The following is a 25,550-nucleotide window of genomic DNA, read 5'->3' as shown; positions in this document are numbered from 1 at the left end:
TAGAAAGCACACAGAGGCTTTGGAATGCATTGTTCCACATTTGTAGCATAGTGTGCGACTCTGCCCTTAATTTGTTAGGACTTGAGTCACTGAAGATTGTCCTACAGAAATGTTACAACAACAATAGTGCCCACCTGACTTTTCCTCCAAGAAGAAGGGATGTGGAGGAGTCTGGTGATAGCATGTACGATTGTTATGTGATTTATATATCTAAAATGTTTTCTTTTCAAACTAAGCATTCACTTAGCTATCAAAAGAAAGTATTATGCTATTTCAGTATCCTATTACATGACAAACTTCAGTTGTATGTCAAGCAAAGGCAAAATCTGGGCCTGTTTTAGCACAATATTTTTGTGTATTAGTCCAGATTGCTTCCCAGCATCCTCAGTTCTGTTTTTCTGTGCCCATGCCCCTTTTATATCTGAGAACAAGCAATATCACAATGGAAGTTTTTCTTTCCTTTCTTTGAATCCATGTGCGTTCTTATGGAAAATACTGTTATAGATCAGTTATGTGAGTGTGTGTATATATTTAAAAATCAAGAACTTGAAAGTGGATATGTGAGAACTGAGGTAAGCCATACTACCTCCTTGACTCTCACGTACTAATCAGCAGGTTTTATGGAACCCAGCACTTGAACCCCTCAAAAACAACCAGTAACCTTATTTTTATTTATTTATTTATATTGGGATTTATACCCCGCCCTTCGCACCGAAGTGTCTTGCTTTTGTTTGTATGGTAAATCTTTCCTGGCACTAAAATGAGTAGGACCCAGAACCACTTAATTTGCAAGTGGTTGCTGCCTTTTGGCTCTCTTCAGCTGTTTAAAATTTAAATGTATAAACAAATTGGAGACTGAAGTAGTTGGCAGCAGGCCATAGCAAAATGTAGCTGCAGCTACAGGCTAAATATTAAAGTTGCACTGTGATAAATTGTTCTGGTACTTGGTTCCCTGTAACTTTAGGAAGTCTAAGATTAGAGAATATTTCAGCATGCTTTTAATTCTTTGTCTTTTTTGCTGTACATATAGGTCCCTCCACTTCTTTTTCTTCTTGTTCCAAGTACAGGAGTAAATCAAAAACTCCAGCAAATGAGCAAAAGAAACCTGCTGAGGTAAGTAATTTGTGCATTTGCCCAGCAATTTTGATTTTTCCAGAACTAGAATTGGAAAATTATCTGTTGTCTTAAATAGAGTATGATTTGATTTAGGGTGTTTATTTTGACATACACTTAGTAAACAGACTTTAAAAGTATCTCATGTTAATTTTTATATTCAATAGCAACAGATGTTTGATTAGGGAAAAAACCTTAAGTGATTGCAATAATATATTTTTAAAAATTCAGTATTATATGTGGCAATTATATTTATTGAAATAATACGGTACTTTTATTTTAAATTAAGGAAAACCACCAAAAACTGTTGACACACTAATTTTAGCATATCTAAGAACCATGCATGATGTTCTGTGGATGTGGTTGTCTGTGCATCTAATTCAGCAGACTTTAACTCTTCTTTGGGGGTCACAGGGGCACCTCAGTTTCACAGTCACTCTACATAACATTTCTTGTGTTCCTTGTTAATTCCATATTTGGTTGGTGATTGCAGTAATCCCTTCCACCTAGAAATACAAAGGCCTGAAAGAATTTGGGCAGAAATTCCCATCTCCCTCAGAGGCAGAGGATATCTCTATCTTGTTATTCATCCAGTCTATCCTCCTCTCTCTCTCCTCTACTCAAGAGATAACAATTCCTCTACTTCTTTACCTCTACTTGTGAGGAAACCTCATGCATTTCCAATCAGCCAGATTGCAACCGGAGACCATTCTGTCGGCTTCCCCTCAGAGAAGGAGAGGGAAACTCATGCAGCAGCAGCTTCGAATTTCACCAGAGGGGCCAATTTGTGTTTGCAGTTTGCTCGTGCCGTCCTTAGTGAGGCCACAGATGGTGCACTCATGAAGAGCGCCAGTAAATGCTGCCTCAGGAGGACATATCTGTGGGTTATTCCTATCATTCCTTTAGGGAGGCAGGAACACAACATTTTTGCTCTTCCTTTTGGCACCTTCAGAATAACCTGCCCCTTTCAATCCTTTGTCCTCAGCCGTAGCGCTCCTAGGAATTTATTTGGCATGCCTTAGATATCAGACAGCCTCTAAAGATTTACATTGCCGGATTTGTCACTATTTGGAACTCTAACCACATGGTTGTGAGTTTTCATTTCCTGGTGTAGGGATAGTTATGTCTCAGAACTAAATCAGTTCTGTTCTTAAATTATCCATCATGGAAGCTTTTAAGTCTTTGGGTTTACAAATTCCTAAAGGCATTACTGCAGTCTCTTTGTGCGGTGTTTCTTCCAACATGGCCTTTCTTAACCAACCATCAGGGGAAGGGGCTTGCATAGCAGCCATGTGCTGTCAAGAAATTTTTATTTTTAAAGATAAGAAAAAGGAAAAAGAGGAGAAGGAAGTAGAAAAGTAGTAATACAACAGTTATGAAAATAAAATACATTCTGCATGTTGCTATATCATTCATATAAAAGAAAATTCCATCATATTCATCATATTATTACACTCTTAACCTCTCATCACAATAATAAAAAAGGTAAAGGTAGGCCCCTGTGCAAGCACCAGTCGTTTTTTACTCTTGGGTGACATTGCTTTCACAATGTTTTCACAACAGGCTTTTTACGGGGTGGTTTGCCATTGCCGTCCCCAGTCATCTGCACTTTACCTCCAGCAAGCTAGACATCTAGAATTATATTGTAAGTTCCCATTTAAGTTATCAGATAAGCTTAAATTTCAAACATATAAATTGAAGAATATTAACTACCATTTACACCACAGTTCACACCAATGCAGTTTAAGAGTCTAACCATACATATAACTTCTCCCAATATTCTCTTGCTTCTTCCATGGATTTTCCATCAAGCAGTAACAATAAATAGTCCATCTCTGCTGCTTCCAGCATTTTACCAATCAGTTCCTGTCTTGTAGGTAGCTCCTGGAAGCTTCCATTTCTGAGCAAACAAAATCCTTACTGCAGTAATAATGTGTGCCATTAAATGTCTTGTCTCTTTTATATAGTCACTGGGATACATGTTCGACAAAAACAGTTCTGTTTTAAGTGGAATCTGTATCTTCAACATTTTTTGCAATAGTTCATGCACCATCTTCCAGTAATCTTTCGCCTTCTCACAAGTCCACCACATATGATAAAACGACCCCACCTGTTTTGTACATTTCCAGCATTTGTTAGACATATCAGAATACATTTTAGAAAGTTTTCGAGGAGTTACATACCATCTATAAAACATCTTATACAAATTTTCTTTAGAAGATACTGATTTGGATAATTTAATATTAGATTTCCATAGGGTCTCCCATTCATCTAACATAATAGTGCGCTCAATGTTCTTAGCCCATTGTACCATACAATTCTTGCATCTTCCTCTGTAATAGATAAGAATATATTTTCGAGATCGGTTTTTCCTGAGGACCCAGGAAGTACTGCTCAGTATGAAACCCTGTTGTCTTGTCTTTAACGTATCTAGACTCTATTTTTATTCTGAGCCACCAGTTCATGTTAATATTCTTACTTTCTAGCTTTTCCTTGGTTTTCAGTTGGTTATCTTGTTCTAGTATCTCCTCATATCTATAACATTGATTTGGTTTTATAAGAGTTGGTAGTGAAAATGCTTCAACAGAAGACACCCATCTTGGGATTCTTTTATAGATTTTCGGTTTTAGCATACCTATGTATGATAAAGAGATTTCCATAGCCAATGATTTTTAAAATAAGAATGTCCTTCTAGTCTTTGATACCACAAATATGCATTCCAGCCCTCCAAAGACAGCTGTCTTCTATCTTGTAATAGAGCCCAGTCTCTCAACCATGTCAGCACTGAGGCTCTATAATACAATTGCCAATCTGGCAAGCCCAAACCTGCTCTATAGTCTTATAGCGCTTTTAGTTTAATTTTTGGCTTTTTCTTCTGCCAAATGTATGCATAAATCATCTTGTTCAACTCTTGGAAGAAAGCATTAGTTAAGAGTACTGGAATGGTTTGAAATAAAAATAACAATATTCATTTTTATTGAGGCTATTCTTCCCATTAATGATATATTCAAGTCTTTTCCAAATCTCTTTTAATCTCTTTCAATAATTTGTCATAGTTATCCACCTTTAGAGTACTACATTTGTTTGTAACATAAATACCCAAAGACTTTCTTCTCATAAGAGAATCTGGACTTTTTTTGCAAGGATTGGATTTGTTCTATTGTCATATTTTTAGCCAAAAATTTTGTTTTACCATAGTTTATCTTCAATCCTGCCCAATAACCAAATTGGTTAACCTTATTTGTCAGACAGTCAATTGAATCAAGCGGTTGTTCTAAAATAAAAACCAAGCCATCTGCAAATGCCCTCAGTTTGTATTGTTCACCCTTTACCAACGCACCTCTGAGATTTGGATCGTCTCTAATTTGTTTATTCAAAATCTCCAGGCATAGAATAAACAGAAGCGGCAATAATGGACAGCCTTGTCTTGTACCCTTCTGTATAATGATTGGTTCTGATAATTAGCCATTCACCATCACCTTTGCTTTTTGAGAAGAATAAATCGATTGTATCATTTTCAAAAAGTTCTCGCCGCATTCCATACCATTCAATTGTTGTATCATAAATTGCCAGCGGACATTGTCAAAATCCTTCTCTGCATCTGGCTGTTTCTCTGGATGATTCTCATAATACTCCAATATGTTACATATTGTTCTAATGTTGTCTTTCAAATATCTTCTTGGCAAAAATCCTGCCTGGTCCTGATGTATAATAGTCAGTAGGATTTTCTTCAAACGTGCCAGAATTGAGGCAAAAATTTTATAATCCACATTCAAAAGAGAGATTGGTCTAAAATTTCTTACATCTTTCAAATCTGTACCATCTTTTGGAATTAACGATATTGTAGCTTCTTGCAATGAAGAAGGTATTTCAGCCTCCCTTTGGATCATTTCTAAAAGTTGCTTAAGTGGAGCTGATAGACAGTCTTCAAAGGCTTTGTAAAATTCTGCAGGTGACCCATCTGGACCAGGTGATCTGCCATTTTTGAGAGGTTATTGCTTCACACACTTCTCTTGTCATTATTGATTCATTTCTTGTCATTATTCATTTAAAATTCTCCTCTGCTTATCTGTACATTTAATGCAGTTTTTGATAGACAATTGGACAAGAAGCAGCATAAACAAATCAAATCTAAAGGATTGCAATTGCCAACCAGCTTTTTTAGACTAGCTGAGGAACTGGAATTAGTGGATGCATGGAGGACAAGGTACCCAAAGTCAAGACATTTTACCTATTATTCACCCAGTCATCAGTCTATGTCAAGAATTGATATGTGCTGGCTATCCACAGGCCTGATGACGGAATTAGTAGAGGTGGAGATCCAGTCCAGAGTGGTATCTGACTATAGTCCAGTATTTATCAAATTTAAGGGAATACAAAGAAGAAGAAATTGGAAGCTAAATACTCAAATCCTAAAAGATAAAATTTTCTCGAAGAAGCAAAACATGAAATGGAATTTTTCTTTAAACAAAATATAACACCAGAAGTGAAGATATAGGTGGTGTGGGACTCAGCTAAAGCATATTTTAGGGGGCTGGCAATTAGATTCAATGCCAAGAAAAAGAAGGAAAGATCTGAGAACTTTCAAAAGTTAATGATCCAAGCAGAAGAAGCAGACAAGAATCTAAAACTACAACTATCAAAACAGGAGTTTCAAGATAAAATTAAAAAAAATACAACATCAGCTTAATCTATTATTGGTGGAAGAAGTAAAGAAAAAATTCAAATTTGCAAAGCAAAATTATTTTGAACATGCTAATAAACCTGGGAGGTGATTGGCATACAGACTGAGAAAAAACGCAAAGAGAGTCATAACAGTATTGAGAGATGAAAACAATAAAGAGAAATTTCAAAGGCAGGAGATACTTCAAATTTTGGAACAATTCTATAAAAAGCTATATGAGGATGAACAGATTTCAAAGGGAGATTTAGAAGATTATCTTAGACAGAATAACTTTAGCACAGCAGCCGTGTGATCTTCCATCTCCATCTTTATTGTACACTACAAGCAACACTCAATAGAATGACCAGTTGCAGCCTTTGGAATATTTTTTGCAACACATTGTACTTCAGCTGACAATGATGTCTCACCTATTTAAGGAACACTGCTCTAGAAGGTCCCACAGAGATGTCCTTCTCCTCAGTGGTCAGGAGGACATCTCACCACACCCTCCATCATCATCCATTATCTCTGGTGTTGCTCTTCTTCTATATCTGTTCTGTACCTATGCATTTCAGTATACTATTCTTCTGTTGGTACAGTTACATGTTCTGTCAAGCTAATGAGTTAATTTTTCTCAAGTTTAACCTTAGTTTCTAGGTTGATTTCACTGCTTTCGGAGTCCCAAAACTGAAAGGGGCGCAGAGTGGTAAAGCTGCAGTACTGCAGTCCAAACTCTCTGCTCATGACCTGAGTTCTATCCTGGCAGAAGCTGGGTTCAGGTAACCCCAGTGACCCTTGCTCCATGCTCAGAAAATGGCAAAAAACCCCTCCAGGATCCCTGGCCAATCTGTATTCTGTATGTATAAAAGAAGACACTGTAAACAAGAGAAATCCACTGTGCCTTACACAACCTAAAGTTGACAGTGGACCTGGTATAGTAAAATAAAAGGACCATATTATTTATTAATTTATTCCTATGATTGTGGGATCTACATGAAGTAATAGCCACATGTGTTGCGAAATTTCTCAGGGAAGGATTTGAAAGGTTCCTCACAACCTCTTGTATGAGTAAAGATCCACTGGTTGATGAGACAGTAGGATTGCCAGGCCAGGCTTGAAAACCAGTAGGAGCTTTGGGAGGAGGTGTTATTGTGTGTGCAACAATGTCACTTCTGGGGGGGAAACTGCAAGTGACATCGGGTAGTTATAGGATTTACTGGGTAACTCTATTCCGGTAATTCCTAGAGTTTCCCAGCATCAGTTCCAGAGTTTCCCCAGAAGAGACATATGTGTGTTTGTGTGTGTAATTTCTCCCTCTATTATTCCAAATGGTGGCAGGCAATGAGCATTTTTGGCAAGTGGCCTACCACCATAGTGAGAGGCCTAGCAGCCCTATGAGGCAGGAAGGAGTGATTTAGTCCTCTTCTTCCACTACAGACTCCCTATCTCTATTATTTCACACAGGTCCCACAACCCTGGAAATCCCAACTTTCCCAGGGTCAAAAATGGCTGCTGAGGGGAGGGGAGAGTTTGGGAAGACCTGTGGCCATTTATGCTTGCTGCTGACAGACAGCAGGATCCAACACATTGTGTTAAGATTAGGATGTCGTTTAGTCGTTGAAGTCACTTTTTTGAGTGATTGGAGTAATTTGTTGGCCTCTTTAATTTGAGAGCCAGTGTGGTGCAGTGGTTAAGAGCAATTGGCTCTAATCTGGAGAACCAGGTCTAATTCCCCCACTCCTCCACATGAAGCCTACTGGGTGACCTTGGGCCAGTCACAGTTCTCTCAGAACTCTCTCAGCCCCATGTACCTCACAAAGTGCCTGCTGTGGGGAGAGGAAGGGAAGGTGATTGTAAGCTGCTTTGAGACGCCTTAGGCTACAGAAAAGAGAGGTATAAAAACCAGCTCTTCTTTAATTCTTCCACTCATTATAATGAATATTTGTTGAAGGTAGTTTAAAAGTGTCACAATTAAACTAAAATATCACCAAAATCAGCTCTTCCATGCATACTTGCTGAGTGCAGGGTAATTTATTCCCAAATTAACAAGCTCAGACAGCAAGCACATTATGTTTTTCTCTCTACTGAAACGGAAAGTATTAATTTCACTGTAGATATTTTACTATAAAATGGTATGACTCAGATTTTGATGACATATGCCAAGAAGATTTTAAGTGGATTCATTGTGGTTCTGGACATTGTTTTTCATTGTTAGACAGCAAACAACACCCAGTTAATGCTGAGGTTCTTCTTTGGGCAGTTGCCAAAAACATTTATGTAGCCCTCTTTTATTACCCCTACTGTGCTGTAACAGTTAGAGTGCTGAGATGATCCATTCTAAGTTTTGAAGCTCACTGGATATAAAATGAGGGAAGACCATGTGTGTGTTTATTTAATTTATATTCCACCTGTTCCCCCACTGGGACCCACAGTAGCTTGCAACGTTCTCCCCTGTATCATTTTATCCTCATAATAACTCTGTAATGTAGGTTAGGCTGAAAGTGTGATATTGGTGCAAAATCACCCAGCAAACTTCCACAGCAGAGTGGGAATTCAGGCCTGGATCCTAGTCTGACATTTGAACCATTACAACATGTGTCATATGAGCTTCTTGGAGGAATAGCAGAATAAAAATATCTGGGATATCTAGAAAATGAATGCTTATTGACTAACTTTCATAGACATTAAGGACCACTTGTTCTGTGTGTGCCTGGTGTGATTAGAGTTACTTGTACCAACACAGATGACAGTATTAGAGAAATTGATGGGTAGGTGTCGCATTTGCTTTTAAGCTGTGCTATTAAAATGCAGGCTCCTTTGAGATTAGTTTTTCTTCTGATGCTAGCAGTCCATTTTCTTCATTGAAATGATTCTGTTCCCTAAAGCAATTAAAGGAGAATAACTTTATTCATGCTAAATTGAGTTTAACTCTTCAGTTGCTACCTTGCAGATTATCAGGATTTAAAGGAAGAATGTTTCCAGTCTCCAGAACAGCTCCAAGAGACAACACTGTTTTTTAAAATAGATTGCCATCTTGAATATTGATCCCTGCTTCTGAGATGGCAGTGAGACTGAGAACAGGACTTTCATTTATGTGTTTTCTTCTTCTTTCCATGGTAATATACATAGAAGAAATGGCTGAACTGTAGTTAGTTGAACTTTGAAACTCTCCAATACTGAAAATTGAGACAACCTTCTGGCATGTTTCTGTATCCCAATGTTAGGGGAGACCCTGTGTTCAAATGATTGTGCAAATAATAGTCCATGCTTTTCTTTCTGTTCACAGTGAAAAGCACAAAAGATATTAAGTTGGCCTTCTTGTAGTCCTTTAATCTGAAATGTCTGCGGCACGTTCTCTCATAATTTGCATGAAAAAATCAAGTACCCAATAAACTTAATGTATTTCCAGCCTTTGAGCTTGGTGGCATCTGATCAAGGAACGCATAGTCAGAACTGGAGTAACAAAACTACTATGCATAATCAAAATTTCCAGTATCTATAAGTATTTTAAACAATAATTCATACACAATCAATGTAGAAATTCATACAGATCATAATATACACCATACATCTCATTCTCACAATGGACACATAATACAATAGCACCACTGTGTATTCTCAATTGGTCAATCTCCCAGAGTCCAGCTTGGTGGAACAAAAATTGATTGATCACTGGCGTTCTGGTAGCTGTTTAGCATAGTCTAAATGAATAAACAACAGTTTGCAGTTTGCACTATTGAGTTTCGTAATTAAAGAAACAAAACTATTAAGGCTTTTAATGTTTAAGTCTGCCAGAACATCTTTTCTGTCTTTACTCTCCTTCTACAGGTGTTTAGAAAAGACCTCATTAGTGCCATGAAACTTCCAGATTCTCATCACATTAATCCAGATGAATATTACCTCTTTGCTGACACGTGGAAACAAGAATGGGAAAAGGGTGTGCAGGTCCCAGCCAGTCCAGATACTATTCCACAACCTTCTCTAAGGTAATTTTTATCAGATATATATGGATTGAACTGTACAGAAACTTTATTTGAATGTTTCTATCCTAATATACCATCACAATTTATTATGCATTTTTGTTCAGATTAACTGTGGCTTTCTATGAGCCTTGAATTATTTCCCAAGTGAGATCCAGGCCCTACAGTTTTGCAGGGCCTGTAAAACAGAGATGTTCTGCCAGGCCTTTGGTTGAGGTGGCAGAGATTTATTTGTAGTGGCTCTCCCAACTTTTTGTGACCCTATTCTGTCCTAGTTTGTCTCCTGTCCACCCACTTTCTTTAGTATCTACTTCTATGCATATGCGGAGCCTGTTCAAGGGCAGATGTATCATCTTATACCATTGATTGCCATCTGATTGCCTAGTAATAATTTGTTAAACTGGGCTTTGGTGATTGTTACATTAATTTTTTAAACTATTGTATGTACTGTTTTTACTGTAGTGTTGTAACCTGTCTTGAGTCCTGCTGGTCTGGGGAAGGCAGGCTAGAAATCAAACATAATAAATACTATATTTTGTATATAGTTCAGAGGCAGTCATGTGTAGAGAAAATAACTAAGCTAAACTAGTGAACTACTTACTCAATTCTTACTGCAGAAATGTTGGCTCCAACAGCTAAAGCATGGTGTTCCAGAGCATACAACAAGTATTTTGGTAGCGTGGGAGAGGCGGTGGTAAGTGGAGGAAGTCAAAGCAGAAGAGTATCTTCTCCCATTATAGGCTATGTTTTATAGAAAAAGCTAGCCATAACCTCCGGACCTTCCCCAGCTAGCCACTGGGCTGTTTCCATGGGATATTATGGGCAGGAGCATGCTCCCCCTTCTTTAACAGATTCCCAGCTGGCTTGCATGACCTAATTTACAGGGAAGAAATTAGAACCGCTGTTAAGACCACTTTACAGATTTACACAACAAAATCTTTCTCAACAATCAGTTTATGTTTAGTCTCCCTTTTTCTTAGTTCATAGTTCAAAACCAATATACAATATTCTCATATGAAACAAAACAATATGTGCATGTATACAGAAGTCCCAAATATCAAAATCTCAAAGTATCTGAAATCCCCAGGTATGTTGGTCTCATTCCTGCAAAAATGATCTCCTCTTCAATCAGTGTCTATACTTCTGTAAAGGTTCCTTATGGAGTAGTTGTTCATAAAAAGTTCCAAAAGCTTTTTGTTTGGATCTTTATCCAAATTATATTGGCTTCTAAGTGGGACACGATCTCAACAGTATTTCAAATAGACAAAGGTTCATGACATAAGGTGGGATCAATAGGGTGGCTGACACCTGCAGACAAATCAGAGCACAGCAAAATGAAATCTTACCTGGAATTTTCCTCTTAAGATGGCTTTCTCTAATATGGCTTCTACACCTGACAAATGGAAGATAGAAACGAGGGAACATGTGATGTTTGAATGTAAGTTGTACCAAAGCATTAGAGCCAGTTACATAATCCCAATCTGCTCTTGATTCTCTGGGAGAAATGAAAGATTTTATTCAGATAAATTGTTAGCTGACAGAGAGCAGGTAATTACTTTAAACATGGCAAAATCTGCTATGCAGGCTGGAAACAAGCCAGTAACAATTAGTCAGCCCATATTTTATTCAAACAGATTTTAATTATTTTAATTAGTTAATACTATTTTACTTTTAATATTTTACTGTCTGATATTTGTCTGTATGAATTTCTGATAATGTACTGGCTGATATGAGATCTTTTGTTCCTCTTTTATGTATCTGGTCAATGACTGTAGAAATAAATGAGCTGAAGTAGTCAATAGTTGAAGAAGGTGAGCTGGATCCAGGTATATGGGGAATTCCAGACTGCTGCCTTCTCTTGCCTCATATACTACTAAAGTTATTGATGAAAAAAATTAAGAAGACAAAAATAAAATCTTAACCTTAGAATATGCTTATATGGCTATCACATGTGGACAAAGCCAGTTTTAGCCTCCATCACAGTGTTTGTAGCCGTGCTTTTCCTTGTTTAATATGCAGTGTGTAATGTGTACAGATGTGTAATGTGTGTAATGGCACAGATATCTGAGTCACAGTAATATAGTGGCTAAAACAATTTTGGCTGTGATTTGGAAAGTTCCTGGTTCACATATCACTTCTGCCACAAACCCAGTAGGATTCTTTGGGTAAGCTACTCATCATTACACTCTCACATACACACAGAGTATATGGCAATAATAATACTGGGTTTTACTTTAGAGGGCTGTTTTAATGATTATAGTAATGTGATTTGTTTGACACTCTTTGAACACTAAAAGCATTCTATCCATGCCTAACTGTTGGCTGTTGTTCAAATTAAGATGCATGGTTAGCAAATGTAATTCTCAGCATCCTTGGCATTTGGGGGGTTGATGACCCTGGAGGTCCCTTCCAACTCTATGATTCTGTGATCTCAGCAGTGCACTAAATGTGCAGGTGGTAGGAGTGTTCATTGCAGTGTTCCCATTTCTGTTGTATAACATAAATTGCTGTGAGCAGTACAGGTTATAGCCATCCACAGTACTTGAAAGTCTTTTATGGCTACAACCAAATTTTAAAGTCTGTTTATTATTCATATTTTTAGTGAGCATCTTTGTAATTAAACTACTGTATTGAGAAGCCATAGTTTTAGATTGAAGGCAGAATGAACATACATTCAAAGTAGCTGGCGTATGCATCTTGATTTGATTAAATGTTGCATAACTGTTGTGACAAATGGTATTGTGGAATGGAAAAAAAATTACAGATGACACAGTGCAGCTGAAACTTAATTTTTTCTGTTTAATTTCACATAATTTATTAAAAAGCCTACCCAGGCTTTCATAACTTAGCCAAGTGAGAATTCACACCTGGCTCTCCCAGATCCCAACCTGACATTTTCACCATTGAACCACACCGGCTTTTGTTGTGCTTTATTCTTGCCATGCAGATACAAGCTAGGTACTTCTTATCAATGTTCCTTGAGCTAGCACTGCAATGTTACCCAGATGTTTAGTATAAATTGGAGCCATAGAATATCCAGTTCTCCAACTTGTGGAAGTGTTCCTTGCCCAGAGAGGTGACAGCTGACTTTAATATTAATCTCATTTAGAGTTGTAGCAGAAAAGGTGAAAGAAGTACTGTACACACGGCCCAGGAAGTACATCCGTTGTTCAACTCAAGAGCCCTCTGAGCCTGGTTACATCAACATTCTGGAACTGGCAGAATCAATGTGCCGTTATGACTTGGATGACATGGATATTTTCTGGCTTCAGGAAGTAAATGAAGAGCTTGCTGAAATGGGTGAGGATGCTGAGAATTGGGATAAAAATGGTTCTGTGTTTAAATTGATTCCATTTGTACAGTTGTGGGGAAAAACTGAATGTAGGTGGTGTTTATTAAGTCTTGTACAGTAGTTACATTCATACAGCTAACTGTTCTTGTAGCCAGTACTGGCTATTTGAAATCTGAATTTTGAAGTGTTTACAGGCTGTTTTTAGTTGTTGGTGTATTTCTTCTATTGTATTTTTATGCTTCAAATGATGGGATATATATTTTTAAAATAAGAAAGCCTTAAGTCCTTAAGACAGAGTGTGCGTTGAAAGAGACTTGCAGCTTAATTGTTTGCCAAATGCATTTTATTTCATTTTATATTGGGAATAAGAACAGCTGGCTATCTAGAGCAATATCAGTCAGTTGTATGTACTTCTACTTGAGCTTAATTGAATCTGCTAATATTCTTAATGGCCTGACCAAATGGGCATTTAGCAGAGTTGCACTTTGCCACTTCTTAAGGGAGAGTAATACGAAGAGGGAGTGTTGTATAATTATGACAGTTCAGTAAGCTGTAGAAGACAATCTTGATCCCCAGAGAGCCTAACAAGAGATTATCATTGTCTTGATGTGGCAGGTCTTTTTCAGTTTTACATTTATAGACTTAAATTGCTAATCTAAATGGGAAGAGTGTGGCGTTCACTGAGACATTTGATTGAAGGTGGTGTGTCTATTAGTCATGTTAAGATACAATCTCATTAAAACAAAGCTCTTTGCCATAGTCTAGAATCAAACTGAAACAATACTATCATCTCCTTTGCATAAATGTTGTTTTAACAGACTGCATGAAGTGTGGGGGTTTTATGGAATGGATGAATATAAAAACTATTAGATACCCTCCTTGATAAGGATCTGGGCTTTGGTGCTAGAAAAAGGGGCGGGTTTAACCCACCCTGCACCTTTTTTCAAAAGCAATTGTCCCTTGGTCCTGCTGCTTTAATCTACAGTAAGGGGGAAAAAAACAGGTATTCATATTATGCATGGTTTTTCCCCCTACAAAAATTTAAAAGCATATAACTGTATGGCAGTATGAAAGATGAGTTTAAACTCCCCCCTCCCAAATGTCATGATCCTGATTCACATCCAGAAGGGGCTTTTTCAGGACAAAAATGTATTTGGAGTTCATCACAAAACTGCAATATCATTTGTAATTAGGCATTTGCAGTCATTATTCAAGAGAATATTTCTGTTCCATTTAAGGACGGGGACAAAGGGTGGCAATCGGAGGTGAGCTCTCCCGGATGTGCACACTAGACTGCGCGGTGCCTCAGGGAGCAGTTCTCTCTCCGATGTTATTTAACATCTACATGTGCCCCCTTGCCCAGATTGCCCGGAGGTTTGGGCTTGGTTGTCATCAATATGCAGATGACACCCAGCTCTATCTGCTAATGGATGGCCGGCCTGACTGCGTCCCAGGGAATTTGGACTGGGCACTGCAGTCCGTGGCAACCTGGCTTAGGCTGAGTGGGCTGAAGCTGAACCCAACAAAGACAGAGGTCCTTTGTGTGGGCCGCGGTGCTCTGGGAAGTGAAATACCTCTCCCACTTTTTGATGGTGCGCCGCTGAAAGCGGCGCGCCAGGTCAGGAGTCTGGGAGTTCTACTGGAGCCTTCACTATCGATGGAGGCCCAGGTAGCTGCCACTGCCAAGTCGGCGTTTTTTCATCTGAAGCGGGCAAGGCAGTTGGCTCCTTTCCTGGAGCACCGGGACCTGGCAACAGTGATCCATGCAACGGTCACCTCAAGATTGGATTACTGTAATGCCCTCTACATGGGGCTGCCTTTGTGTCGAACCCAGAAGCTGCAGCTAGTGCAGAACGCAGCGGCCAGGCTGTTATTAGGACTCCCGAAATGGGAGCATATACAGCCAAGGCTGCGCGAACTGCACTGGCTGCCAGTTACATACCGGGTTCGCTACAAAGTGCTGGTCATTACCTTTAAAGCCCTATATGGTCGAGGACCTGAAGGACCGTCTCTCCCCATACGAGCCCCAAAGAGCACTGAGGTCAGCAGGGAAGAACAAGCTGACTGTCCCTGGGTCAAAGGAGGCGAAATTACAGAACACTCATGCACGGGCCTTCTCTGTTGCAGCTCCGTGCCTGTGGAACCAGCTCCTGGAAGAGGTGCGGGCCCTGCGGAGCTTGGACCAATTCCGCAGGGCCTGCAAGACCATCCTTTTTAGGCAGGCCTTCGCAGACTGCTGACAAAGGATGGCCGAACTGATGATCCATCAAAGTAACTCTATAGTGATCCTTGCCATTATGTAAATGGATAGAATAGCGCCAGGAACATCTCTGCTGCTGTTAAATTATAAATTATATAAACTGGAATGGTTTTTAAGACACGGATTTAACTACTGTATAACTTTTAACGCCGTTTTTAATTATTGTATATTGTATAATGTTTTATTTGAATGTTGTTAGCCGCCCTCAGCCTGCCTAGGCGGGGAGGGCGGGATATAAATAAAATTTAATAATAATAATAATAATAATAAAAACTAGAACCTACTTTTGTTCTCAGAATTTGGGTTTTCTGTAATTTAGATATGCAACTTCTTATACAACATCCCATATTTTTACTAAGAGAGGTAGTTATATTTTATCAAACTATAATGCTGAATGTGATGCAGAATTCAAAATAGCATTAAAACATGAACTAAAAAATGAAATATCACTAAGCTTAATAATACAAGTGAATTGGGGCCAGGCAGCTAATATAAAACAAAGTAGGGTGTTTTCTTTTTAAATTTTGTATTTATGGTAGCAGGGTTGAGCTTGATTTCTCTGAGACATGAACATAGTTACATTAATTCTTTGACTGTTTTAAATAAATTTTAACTTTTAATTCTCTTGCAGGGTGTGGGCAGCTTGATGAGAACACAATGGAGAAAATGGTGGAAGTCCTGGAACGTCATTGCCATGAGAACATGAACCATGCTATTGAGACAGAGGAAGGGCTAGGTATAGAATACGATGAGGATGTAATCTGTGATGTGTGCCGATCTCCTGATAGTGAAGATGGGAACGACATGGTGTTTTGTGACAAATGCAACATATGTGTGCATCAGGTTAGCATTATGAGAGTTTTAAAAATACTTTTTATATGAGTAATTAGAATACTGTTTTATATAGGTATTTACTTTCTATAAAAAGTATTACAAAGTTTGACATCTGAAATGAAGGCTAAAGATTTTACCCTCTGTGATGTATTAACGCTAAGATCTACTTCAGCTTGCACAATGACTTGTTCTCCAGTGTTCCATTGCCCATTAAAATAGAAGTTGTAAAAGTTTGGAAAATATTATTGGAAGGCAGGAAAGACTATGTATAGATTTTCTTTAAAAATACAACGGAGAGAGCTGCAGTTTCCATCATGGGCTAGTTGTTTATAAACCAGCATGTTCAAACTTGCTTTGATAAAGTTACACACATTTTTATTTTAAGAAATCTAAACTCTAATATCAGCAAAGCTTGCTTGGTGAAACGATGTTATGGAAGTCCAGGGCTTTTTTCCTTAAAATGTTACACAATAAGGATGTTGCTCCAGTTTTAAGCATATTTAATAAGCACACAAATACATTTAAACTGGACTATACTGGAACTATTAAAGTATTTTGCTATTGAACCCTGTAGCTTAATTCCCAAGATATATTTTTCTTAGTAATGGAAGTGTTTAAATGCTGGTTAAGACAAAGAAGGTTTTTTAAAAGGCTGAGTCTATAGAAAATGTTTAAATTTTCTAGAGAGGAATGAGGTTTTTAAACTTAGTAAATGGTACTGGAAAATGACAAGACAGTACTGGTAAGTGAGTGATGGTGGGGAATGAAGACTATTTGGGAGTGAATCCTGATTTACTAAGGTTGTCAACCCAGGCAAGAGTGAACTCTGCTGGATTAATCTGGAATATTTCAGAAATATTTTTCTTCTTTTGGAGTGTTCCTGTAAGACCAGAAGACTACTTTTCTAAGACAGAGTCAGTCTTTACTAGTACCAGATGTCACAAAATAAACTGATAAACAGCCCAACCGGGATCACTGTGCCTGTGAGGAACCAATAGCTCCCTGCAGATGCAGCTATGCATTGCCTTCTCCTGCAGCTCAGTTTAAATTGGGCTGCAGGAGAAGCCAAGACAACCCCAGGATCAGGTTGGTATTTTTTGACTGGCACTTTTCAGTTCGTGTGTATTGGACCAAATATGTTTGGGATTTTAAAAAAATCCCAGATCTAAATAACATATTGGTATTTGGAGACAAGATTTTTTTTTTGGCACAATAGACCTGAACCAAAAAATACCAGTAAAAAAAAAAAAGAACACCTCTATCCCCACTCTGCCATGGAAGGTTGTTGGGTGACCTTGGTCCAGTCACATACTCTCAGCCTAACCTATTTCACCAGGTTGTTGTGTAGAGGACAGGAGAATGATGTAAACTGGTTTGGGTCTGGGGATAGAGGGAGGGTATAAATGAAATAAAATTATATACTTTATCTGCATTGAGGAGAGGGACTAGAGGAGAGAGCACAATATGAAAGCATGCTCATGGTTTCTTTACCAGAGGTCCATCCATCTGGTTTACTGCCCTTCCACAAAACTCAGGGAATCACACATGATTCTACCACCCTCTGTTTTTATTCTCACAACCACCCTGAGGTAGGTTCAGGTGGCAAAGTTTCTGGCCAAGATTACTCGCTGATCCTAGTGGTCAAATGGGATTTGAACCCAGAACATCCTCTTATGACATTCTCACTACTGTAGCACACTGATTCTCAGCCTCTTGTACTGAACTGACAATGAGAATTTTCCATTCCATTTATGTTTCAACCAATCTAAAAATACATTTCATGTGTAGAATTTAGAAATATACTGTGATCGGTATTGATATGTCTGACTTACAGACTCATGAAACATCACTTTTGTTATCAGGCATGTTATGGAATTCTAAAAGTTCCTGAAGGGAGCTGGCTGTGCCGTACTTGTGTCCTTGGAATACACCCTCAGTGTCTTCTGTGTCCAAAGAGAGGGGGAGCCATGAAAGCTACCAGAACGGGCACCAAGTGGGCACATGTCAGCTGTGCTCTCTGGATTCCAGAGGTATGGCTAACTTTTAATTCCTTAGTCTTTCCTATGTTTCTATGATATTACTTATAGTAGACAATATATGGGTGGCCAGCTGGAGGGGCAAATTTGGCTATGAAGCAACTATATCTGGTGCTGGGTTTTTATGCCAAATTTTCTTTAAAAATAATTCACTTGGGAGGAAAAGAAGGTAACTTGATTATAGAACCTAGTTATTCATGCAGAGGTCAGATTCCATTTGACCAGGCTAGAGCCTGGAAAACAGAATGACTCCCAAGCAAATGACCACACAGTCCATATAATCAGTTAATGATTACTGCATGCAGTTCTTTTGAAGTATATGTGATGGTTAACAAGTGAACAGTTATTTCCTTTGAATAAGAGTAAAGAATCTTGCATGTTCGTATGTTGAGCATTTCTTATCTTAACCTGCACATAAGTGACTGGCAGAGAGGCATTTGTGATGCAAACAAATGCCCTACCTTAGAACCACCAAAAAAGGGAAATTCACAGTAAGTTAACAGATTTTACATCATATCTGCTTGCCAATATTATGAGATGCAGGTTCAGCAGCTCTTTCTGGCACTGTCATGACTAATAATTTGTATCAAACTTTGCTTTCAGGTGAGCATTGCTTGCCCAGAAAGAATGGAACCAATTACAAAAGTATCTCACATTCCACCAAGTAGATGGGCTTTAGTCTGCAGCTTATGCAAACTGAAAACTGGTGCTTGTATTCAGGTATGTACTAGCTCTGCATTGTGATCTTTAAGACCATAGAGTAAGGCAAGCTTGCTTAAATACTTCATGTTGCTTGACAGAATTAGTCTTATAGTGGAAGACTCGGTAGTAGTAGTTTCTTGCCTTCCAGTAGTAATTTGTGACTAAGTCTCCAGCAGTAGCAGTTTTCACTAAAAATGGCTGTGTTCTTCATGGAAGTTTTCCAGTCATCAACAGTCAGGATTGATATATAAAAGCTTGAGAAGAGCTGATTTGGCTTAAATCTCTCCATGGGTGCTTCAAAGAAATATGATTCAAAACTAATCTGCTTTTGTTTTTGTTTTTCAATGATACACTGAACATTATGAAACACTTTGTCATCTTATCTGATTGCCTGTAAAGTCACTCCCAAGCTGTTTTGGTACTCAACTGTGAAAATCACTACAATATGTTCTAGCATTTCTGTGCAGCCTTTCCACCCAAATAAAATCCCCAAGCTGGTGAACATCAAAACATTAAACATTTCAACAGTTAAATAATCCAATAAAATGTATTAAATCAGTAATACCAAAATCAGAGAGGAGAGCCAACAAGTTAATGCAGGTATGCCAAACAAAATAAAAAAAGCCTTCACTTGGTTGCAGAAGACAACAGTAGAGAGAGACAGACAGATCTCCCTGGGGAAGGAGTTCCAAAGGTTTGGCACCACGTCTAAGAAGGCCGTATCTTGGGTTGCCACCCAAAGCAGTAGATGAGTAAGTTCTTTAAGGTATGCTGGCCAAAGCTATATAGGGCTTTAAAGGTCAATATCAGCACCTTGAGTTAGACCTGGAAGCAAACTGGGAGTCAGTATAGATGGAACAAGACTGGAGTGACATGGCCCCTGTGACCCACTCCAGTCAGCATTCTGGCCACAGTATTCTGTACCAAGAGAAGTTTCTGGAGAGTCTTCAAGGACAGGCCCACGTAAAGCTCATAGCAGAAATTTAATCTAAATATTACCAGGGCACATACCACAGGACATGCACCACAATATATATGAAAGCTTGAATTCTTTGCTTTTAGTTTGTAAGTTTCTTTTTACTCGAGTTTTTATTAGTTATTTATTTTGCAAGGGGAGTTGTGCATTGGGAGTGAGAAGATACATATAAATTGATTGAGGGAAATACATAAGTTGACAGATTTTGAATGGGGGAGTGCATGAGCAAGGAAGGTCAGTAGCCATCCCTCATAGTGGAGCCTTTGCTGCCTAATAATTTTCTAGATCCCTCCCCCCATAACATCGGCTACCTGATTCTGTACTATAGTCACTAAATATGACTTAAATACAGGAGTCTTTCTGGAGCAGGGGTGGGGGGTTTGAAGGAGGATGTGAGGATGTCTTACTGCAGAGTAATCTGCCAGATCTTGGGTGTTTTGTGGGCTTTGAACCTGCACTACTGCTCTTCCCTCACTATGCTGCCAGGTGATTAGGAAAGACAGTTCAAAGCTGCAATGCCTGACATAGAAGCTTATGCCTTTGCCTGGTGTAGCACAAAGCAAACATAACAGCTATAGTCTGAATTACATTTCACAGAATTTAGGTTTTTCTTGCTTTTCCCTCCTTGGGCTTTGATTTCCCTGCACTATTTAGTGTGGATGGTTAGAGGACAATGTCAGAGCAACCCATTACAAGGAAGTTTCAGGCTCTTTTCAACCATGAATTCACCAGGTCAGGAGTGGCCAACGGTAGCTCTCCAGATGTTTTTTTGCCTACAACTCCCATCAGCCCCAGCCAGCATGGTCAATGGCTGGAGCTGATGGGAGTTGTAGGCAAAAAACATCTGGAGAGCTACCGTTGGCCAACCCTGCACTAGGTGGTTTTAGCAGGACGCTATTCCATCCACAATGTGACTGACTTTACAGGGTTGTTGTGAGGATTCATGACATAATCTATATGAAACATTTTGGATATTCAAGTTCTAAATAAATGCTGGGTATTCAAAACTGGTAATATTATAAACCTGTGCATCTGCCATAGAGCTAAAAGCCCCTTACTGCTGCTAGCAGATAGTGTAAAGATTGGTTGATAGTTATTTATTAACCAACAGCTTTGTCTGTTGGAGTAATTTGCTTGGTAGTCCTGGGCTAAATATGGGAAGTATGCCTTTGAATGATTTTTGTTTAATGCTGGCTTTGCTACTAGCAGTGTCTTCCTAGCTTCAGTAGCATCAAGACTTAGACTGAGCATTTGGATACTTTACAGGCCATATCTTCTTAGAGGCTGTAGTGAAACAGAACAGCTTGATTTTTGCCCAACAGTTACCATGCAGACGTTCAACTTTTGAACTACTACCTTTAAGTTGAAGCAGCTTCTTTTGACTATCCCCTATAAAAATGTTACCTTTAATAATGGAAGTTCTGTGAAGCTGTTATGTTTTTGTGGTCTGGTTTTCTGACTGACGGGTTTCCTTCCTTCCACAGTGCTCTGTGAAGAGCTGCATCACTGCCTTTCATGTCACCTGTGCCTTTGAGCATAGCCTAGAGATGAAAACCATCCTGGACGATGGTGATGAGGTCAAGTTCAAGTCATACTGCCTAAAGCATAGCAAAACCAAGCAAAGCTTGTTGCCTGAGTCAGATGACCACCCCAAGAGCACAGTGGACCAGAAGCAAACTGAGAGTGAGAAAACCAGCCTGCGTGCTCAGAAACTTCGAGAGCTGGAGGAGGAGTTCTACTCATTAGTGAGAATAGAAGATGTTGCAACAGAACTAGGCCTTCCAAAATTCACTGTGGACTTGATCTATAATTATTGGAAATTAAAACGGAAAAGTAACTTTAATAAACCATTATTTCCTCCCAAGGAGGATGAAGAAAACGGCTTGGTTCAGCCAAAAGAAGATAGTATTCATACTCGAATGAGGATGTTCATGCACTTGAGACAGGATCTAGAAAGGGTAAAATCTGCATGCTAAACTGCTCTTATAATATCTCAAAATAAAAAGTATACGGGGAGAAAAAACATATAGGTTAGGAATTTAGAAGGAAAAGGGGTAAATGTGCTAGAGACTAACGGAAAAAGTAAGAAACTTGCAAAGAATCTAAGTAGATAGTTAGTTGGAAGGAGATGTCTTGGTGCTGTTCCAAATGACACCACTAATACAGAGAACTGAAGATGTGTTCTAGTGGTGGCATGCTACAGCATATACAATCGCAGATTCCATTTGGGAAGATGCTGTGTGCAGGTGAGGTTTGCACATGCTTGCTATGCTATCCTGTGTGTGCTGAAGCTAAGTTGCAGAGGAGAGCCTTTTGCCTCCCCTGTTGATCATCAGCGCACCCTTTGTACTGTGTTTCACAAATGTCACCAATTACTATCTTCTATGTCTATAACACCACTAATAAAACACTGGATTTGCTAGTGCTACAGTCATCAGTTAATTGCCTTCTTGACATACTTGGGCATTGGGACAGTGCAACAAGATCCTAATCTTGTTTTGAGAGAGATATAATAGTGCAAGGTCTGGTGAGATTCATCCAGTTGTTTTGCAATTGCCGCTTTAGAAATCCACTGCCAGCTAAATAGGGAAGGGAACCGATCTAGCCCTATAAAATAGTAACCATCAGAGAGTTTAAACCAAATAATCTTTTCATTCGGAGTTTTCAAGTCCTTGGAAAAATGCTTTGGAGGTGGTAGAGGTGGAACTAGAAACAGAAAGGAAATCTCTATAAGGTGACCAACTGTACAGATTAAAATGAATAGTATAAGGCATAAAACAAGATTAAGTGATATTTGCCTCTCAGCAGCGTTTGATACCCTGTACCTTTCATTTTTGAACATGGAAGGAGACTGATCATTATAGTACAAACGTATTATTTTTGAGAGGAGCTATATTTGTATTTAGGATCACACCTTTGAGTTTGTTTTTGTATTTCTAATTCATGGTCTGAAATGATTTTAAGTATACATGCTTTAATAATCCTGTGGTTTACAGTTGCATGTTAACGTAGACTGCAGCTGTGGGGAAAAATCTGCAGGCTTAAATGTGTAGGGATTTTTCATTTTTCTTTCTCCTTCAATAGGTACGGAATCTTTGCTACATGGTAAGCAGAAGAGAGAAGTTAAAACTATCTCACAGCAAAGCACATGAGCAAGTTTTCAATTTGCAAGTTCAGCTTATTAATCAAGAAATTGCTGCAGGTAATCAGGACATAAGAGACATAGTAATTGCTAACATTTTTTATTCTTAGTTATGTTATGGGGTCTCGTATTTTTAAGCCATTTATTTTAGAAATTTTATTTTATTTCTTCCTCCTTAGTGCCATGTCCAAGCCAGCGGGTTGGATCCGTCATAGCATTTCTCTGAGTAATTCTGCTATAGAAAGTTACTTTCTCTGTTCCTCTCTGTAGCAGACTGAGAATGCTGCCTGAAATCCTGTTTCTGCCCCCCTCCCTTAGGAGCAGAATTTCTAAGATGCATTTCTAGAGTGGAGCCAAGAAATTTGCATAACACCAGTGTTCCCTCTGAGTTAGTGCGAGCTAGCTCTCAGTTTTGTAGCCCTTGGCTCACACATTTTTGTCTTGGCTCAGGGAAAATGATACCAGAGCAAACTAATTTGTGCAGTAGCTCACAACTTTGATGACAGTAGCTCATGAAGTAGAATTTTTGCTCACAAAACTCCACAGCTTAGAGGGAACATTGGATAGCACTTGTAGATGTCCTTGTGCCCACAGAAATACTGTGCTGGGTCCAACCCAATGCTTAGAACCTGATTATAGATTATTTATATGGTGAACCTTCTGTCAAAGTAAAAGTGTATAGTTTACACTGGAATCAGTCTGTAGAAGTTTTGCAATAGATATCAGTTATTAGGATAAGTATATATTTACAAAGTAGTGCTTTCTTGTTAATATGTATTCCTTGGCTTTTGAGAAATACAGCTGTTTAATAGTTCATGCAAGGAATATCCATAAACAGATTTAAAATATTTTAAATTTTATTGAATAAACTTTAGGGAGACTAAGAAAAGACTTGCATGAATTTTATGTATTACAAAGGTATGATGAAGCAAATTGCTATAATAGATTCAATAATCACTTAGTATAATGAGATTTGTCTCTTTTAAATGCATGGTTTTTCTTCCCACCTCTCTTGTATCCTTTTTTTTAGGCCATTCTCTTACAAGTGCAGTGGAGAGCACACTATTTTATCCGCCTCCTAGAATCACCTTAAAGCTAAAGATGCCAAAATCAGCATTAGGAGACTGCAAAAATAATTTGAAGCCTGGTAACAAGCCCCTTTCTCCTGACAATAATACTACAATTTACTGCAAGAAGAGTATTCCATATCCCAAGGAATCTTTTCTTTCAAATATGAAATCCTACTCAAGGTTTCAACATGAAAATAGAAATAATGGTTTACTTGGAGGGATTGTCAAGTCTAGGAATGAAGCAAAAGAGACTGGCCTGGCACATTCTTCAGACTTCCATCGCGGACAGTCATCTGGCAAACCTTTAGCACTTCAAGCTGCATTGCATGGACATTCTTCCATTGGGAATGGGAAAATGCAGCAGAACTCTAAACTAGCAAAATCTAATGGCTTAATGAGCAGGATTGGTGATGTCTCTCAACGAGACAGCTCCAGTCAAACAACATATGAGCAACAGTCTGTACTCTCTGCACATTTGGCTAGCCAGAGCAGCTTCAGAAAATCCACCATAGAACACTTCAGCAGGTCCTTCAAAGAAGCAACCAACAGTTTGGTGAGGACCACAGAAGATCTCAGATGCTGCGAAAAACCTACAAGAAGACTTTCAATGAGAGAGCGTTCATGGGGCAAGCAGATGCTTGAATATCCAATGGGCAGTGCTCCTTACCAGGACAATGATGGCTATTGTCCCGATTTAGAGCTCAGCGACTCTGAAGCTGAAAGTGATGAGAATAAAGGACAGGTCAAATTGAGGAGAAGTAGCTCAGAGAGAGAGAGCCCAAGTAAAGACTTCAGTAGAGATTGTCACAGTAGAAACAAAAGAAATTTGATTTCTCATAGTTCAGTACAAAGATGATTAGAAACCCTCAGTCACAAGAATAACTCAGCCCTTGTGTATCTAAAAATACTGGCGTACACCACAGGATCTACAGGTTAAATAATGCAGTTGTGGGTCATGAACAAAATATGTTATCACCTAGCAGTGAACAGCTTGCTGTTTAGAGAAATTGTTGATTGGGATTTACAAGGTCAGTGTGCTATAAAGGTCACTTGCATATTTCTGAAGAGAGTTTTTAAGTGTCAGCTTCCCTGTATGGCATGGAATGTGCTGGGCTTTGTACTGGTGCACAGGTATTCAAAAAGCCCTTCCATTGTTCCATGACAATTTGGGAAACTATCTGACAGTTCTTGTTTGCAACTGCAATACAGTTGTGGTTTATAGGAAAATTTTAAGCAGTTGATTTTTAAGGGAAACTTGTCAGCTGCTAGTACTCAGTAAAGCTGAGTCAGGTGCTTCAGTATTTTTTTTGGGGGGGGGGGGGGAATGTACATGACTACTAGATAGAAATCATGTTTTCAGTGAGTTTTCAAACAAAGCATGTGATCCTAGATATTTACTTGAAAGTAAGACCCATTGAGTTTAAATAGGGCTTACTCCCAAGTAAACCTGGCTAGGATCAGGATGTATGTAATATTTTCTCC

The 25,550-nt window shown here is 38.7% G+C and overlaps 1 protein-coding gene across 1 annotated transcript in view; it reads left to right on the top strand.

The window, feature by feature from the left end:
* Window positions 1–25,270, top strand: part of LOC132590663 (protein Jade-3-like) — a 47,291-nt gene extending 22,021 nt beyond the window's left edge. The window contains exons 3-11 of the mRNA XM_060263626.1: window positions 1,031–1,113; window positions 9,605–9,762; window positions 12,866–13,056; window positions 15,940–16,151; window positions 18,005–18,172; window positions 18,782–18,898; window positions 21,341–21,814; window positions 22,941–23,058; window positions 24,029–25,270. Of these exons, the coding sequence (XP_060119609.1) occupies window positions 1,031–1,113; window positions 9,605–9,762; window positions 12,866–13,056; window positions 15,940–16,151; window positions 18,005–18,172; window positions 18,782–18,898; window positions 21,341–21,814; window positions 22,941–23,058; window positions 24,029–24,924 (2,417 nt within the window). The 3' untranslated portion in view covers window positions 24,925–25,270. The remainder of the gene's footprint in view (window positions 1–1,030; window positions 1,114–9,604; window positions 9,763–12,865; window positions 13,057–15,939; window positions 16,152–18,004; window positions 18,173–18,781; window positions 18,899–21,340; window positions 21,815–22,940; window positions 23,059–24,028) is intronic.
* The last annotated feature ends 280 nt before the right edge of the window (window positions 25,271–25,550 follow it).

Source organism: Heteronotia binoei, unplaced genomic scaffold, assembly GCF_032191835.1.
Source record: "Heteronotia binoei isolate CCM8104 ecotype False Entrance Well unplaced genomic scaffold, APGP_CSIRO_Hbin_v1 ptg000532l, whole genome shotgun sequence".
NCBI lineage: Eukaryota > Metazoa > Chordata > Lepidosauria > Squamata > Gekkonidae > Heteronotia > Heteronotia binoei.
The sequence above is the reverse complement of the archived record's forward strand: the minus strand, read 5'-3'. Positions and strand labels throughout refer to the sequence as shown.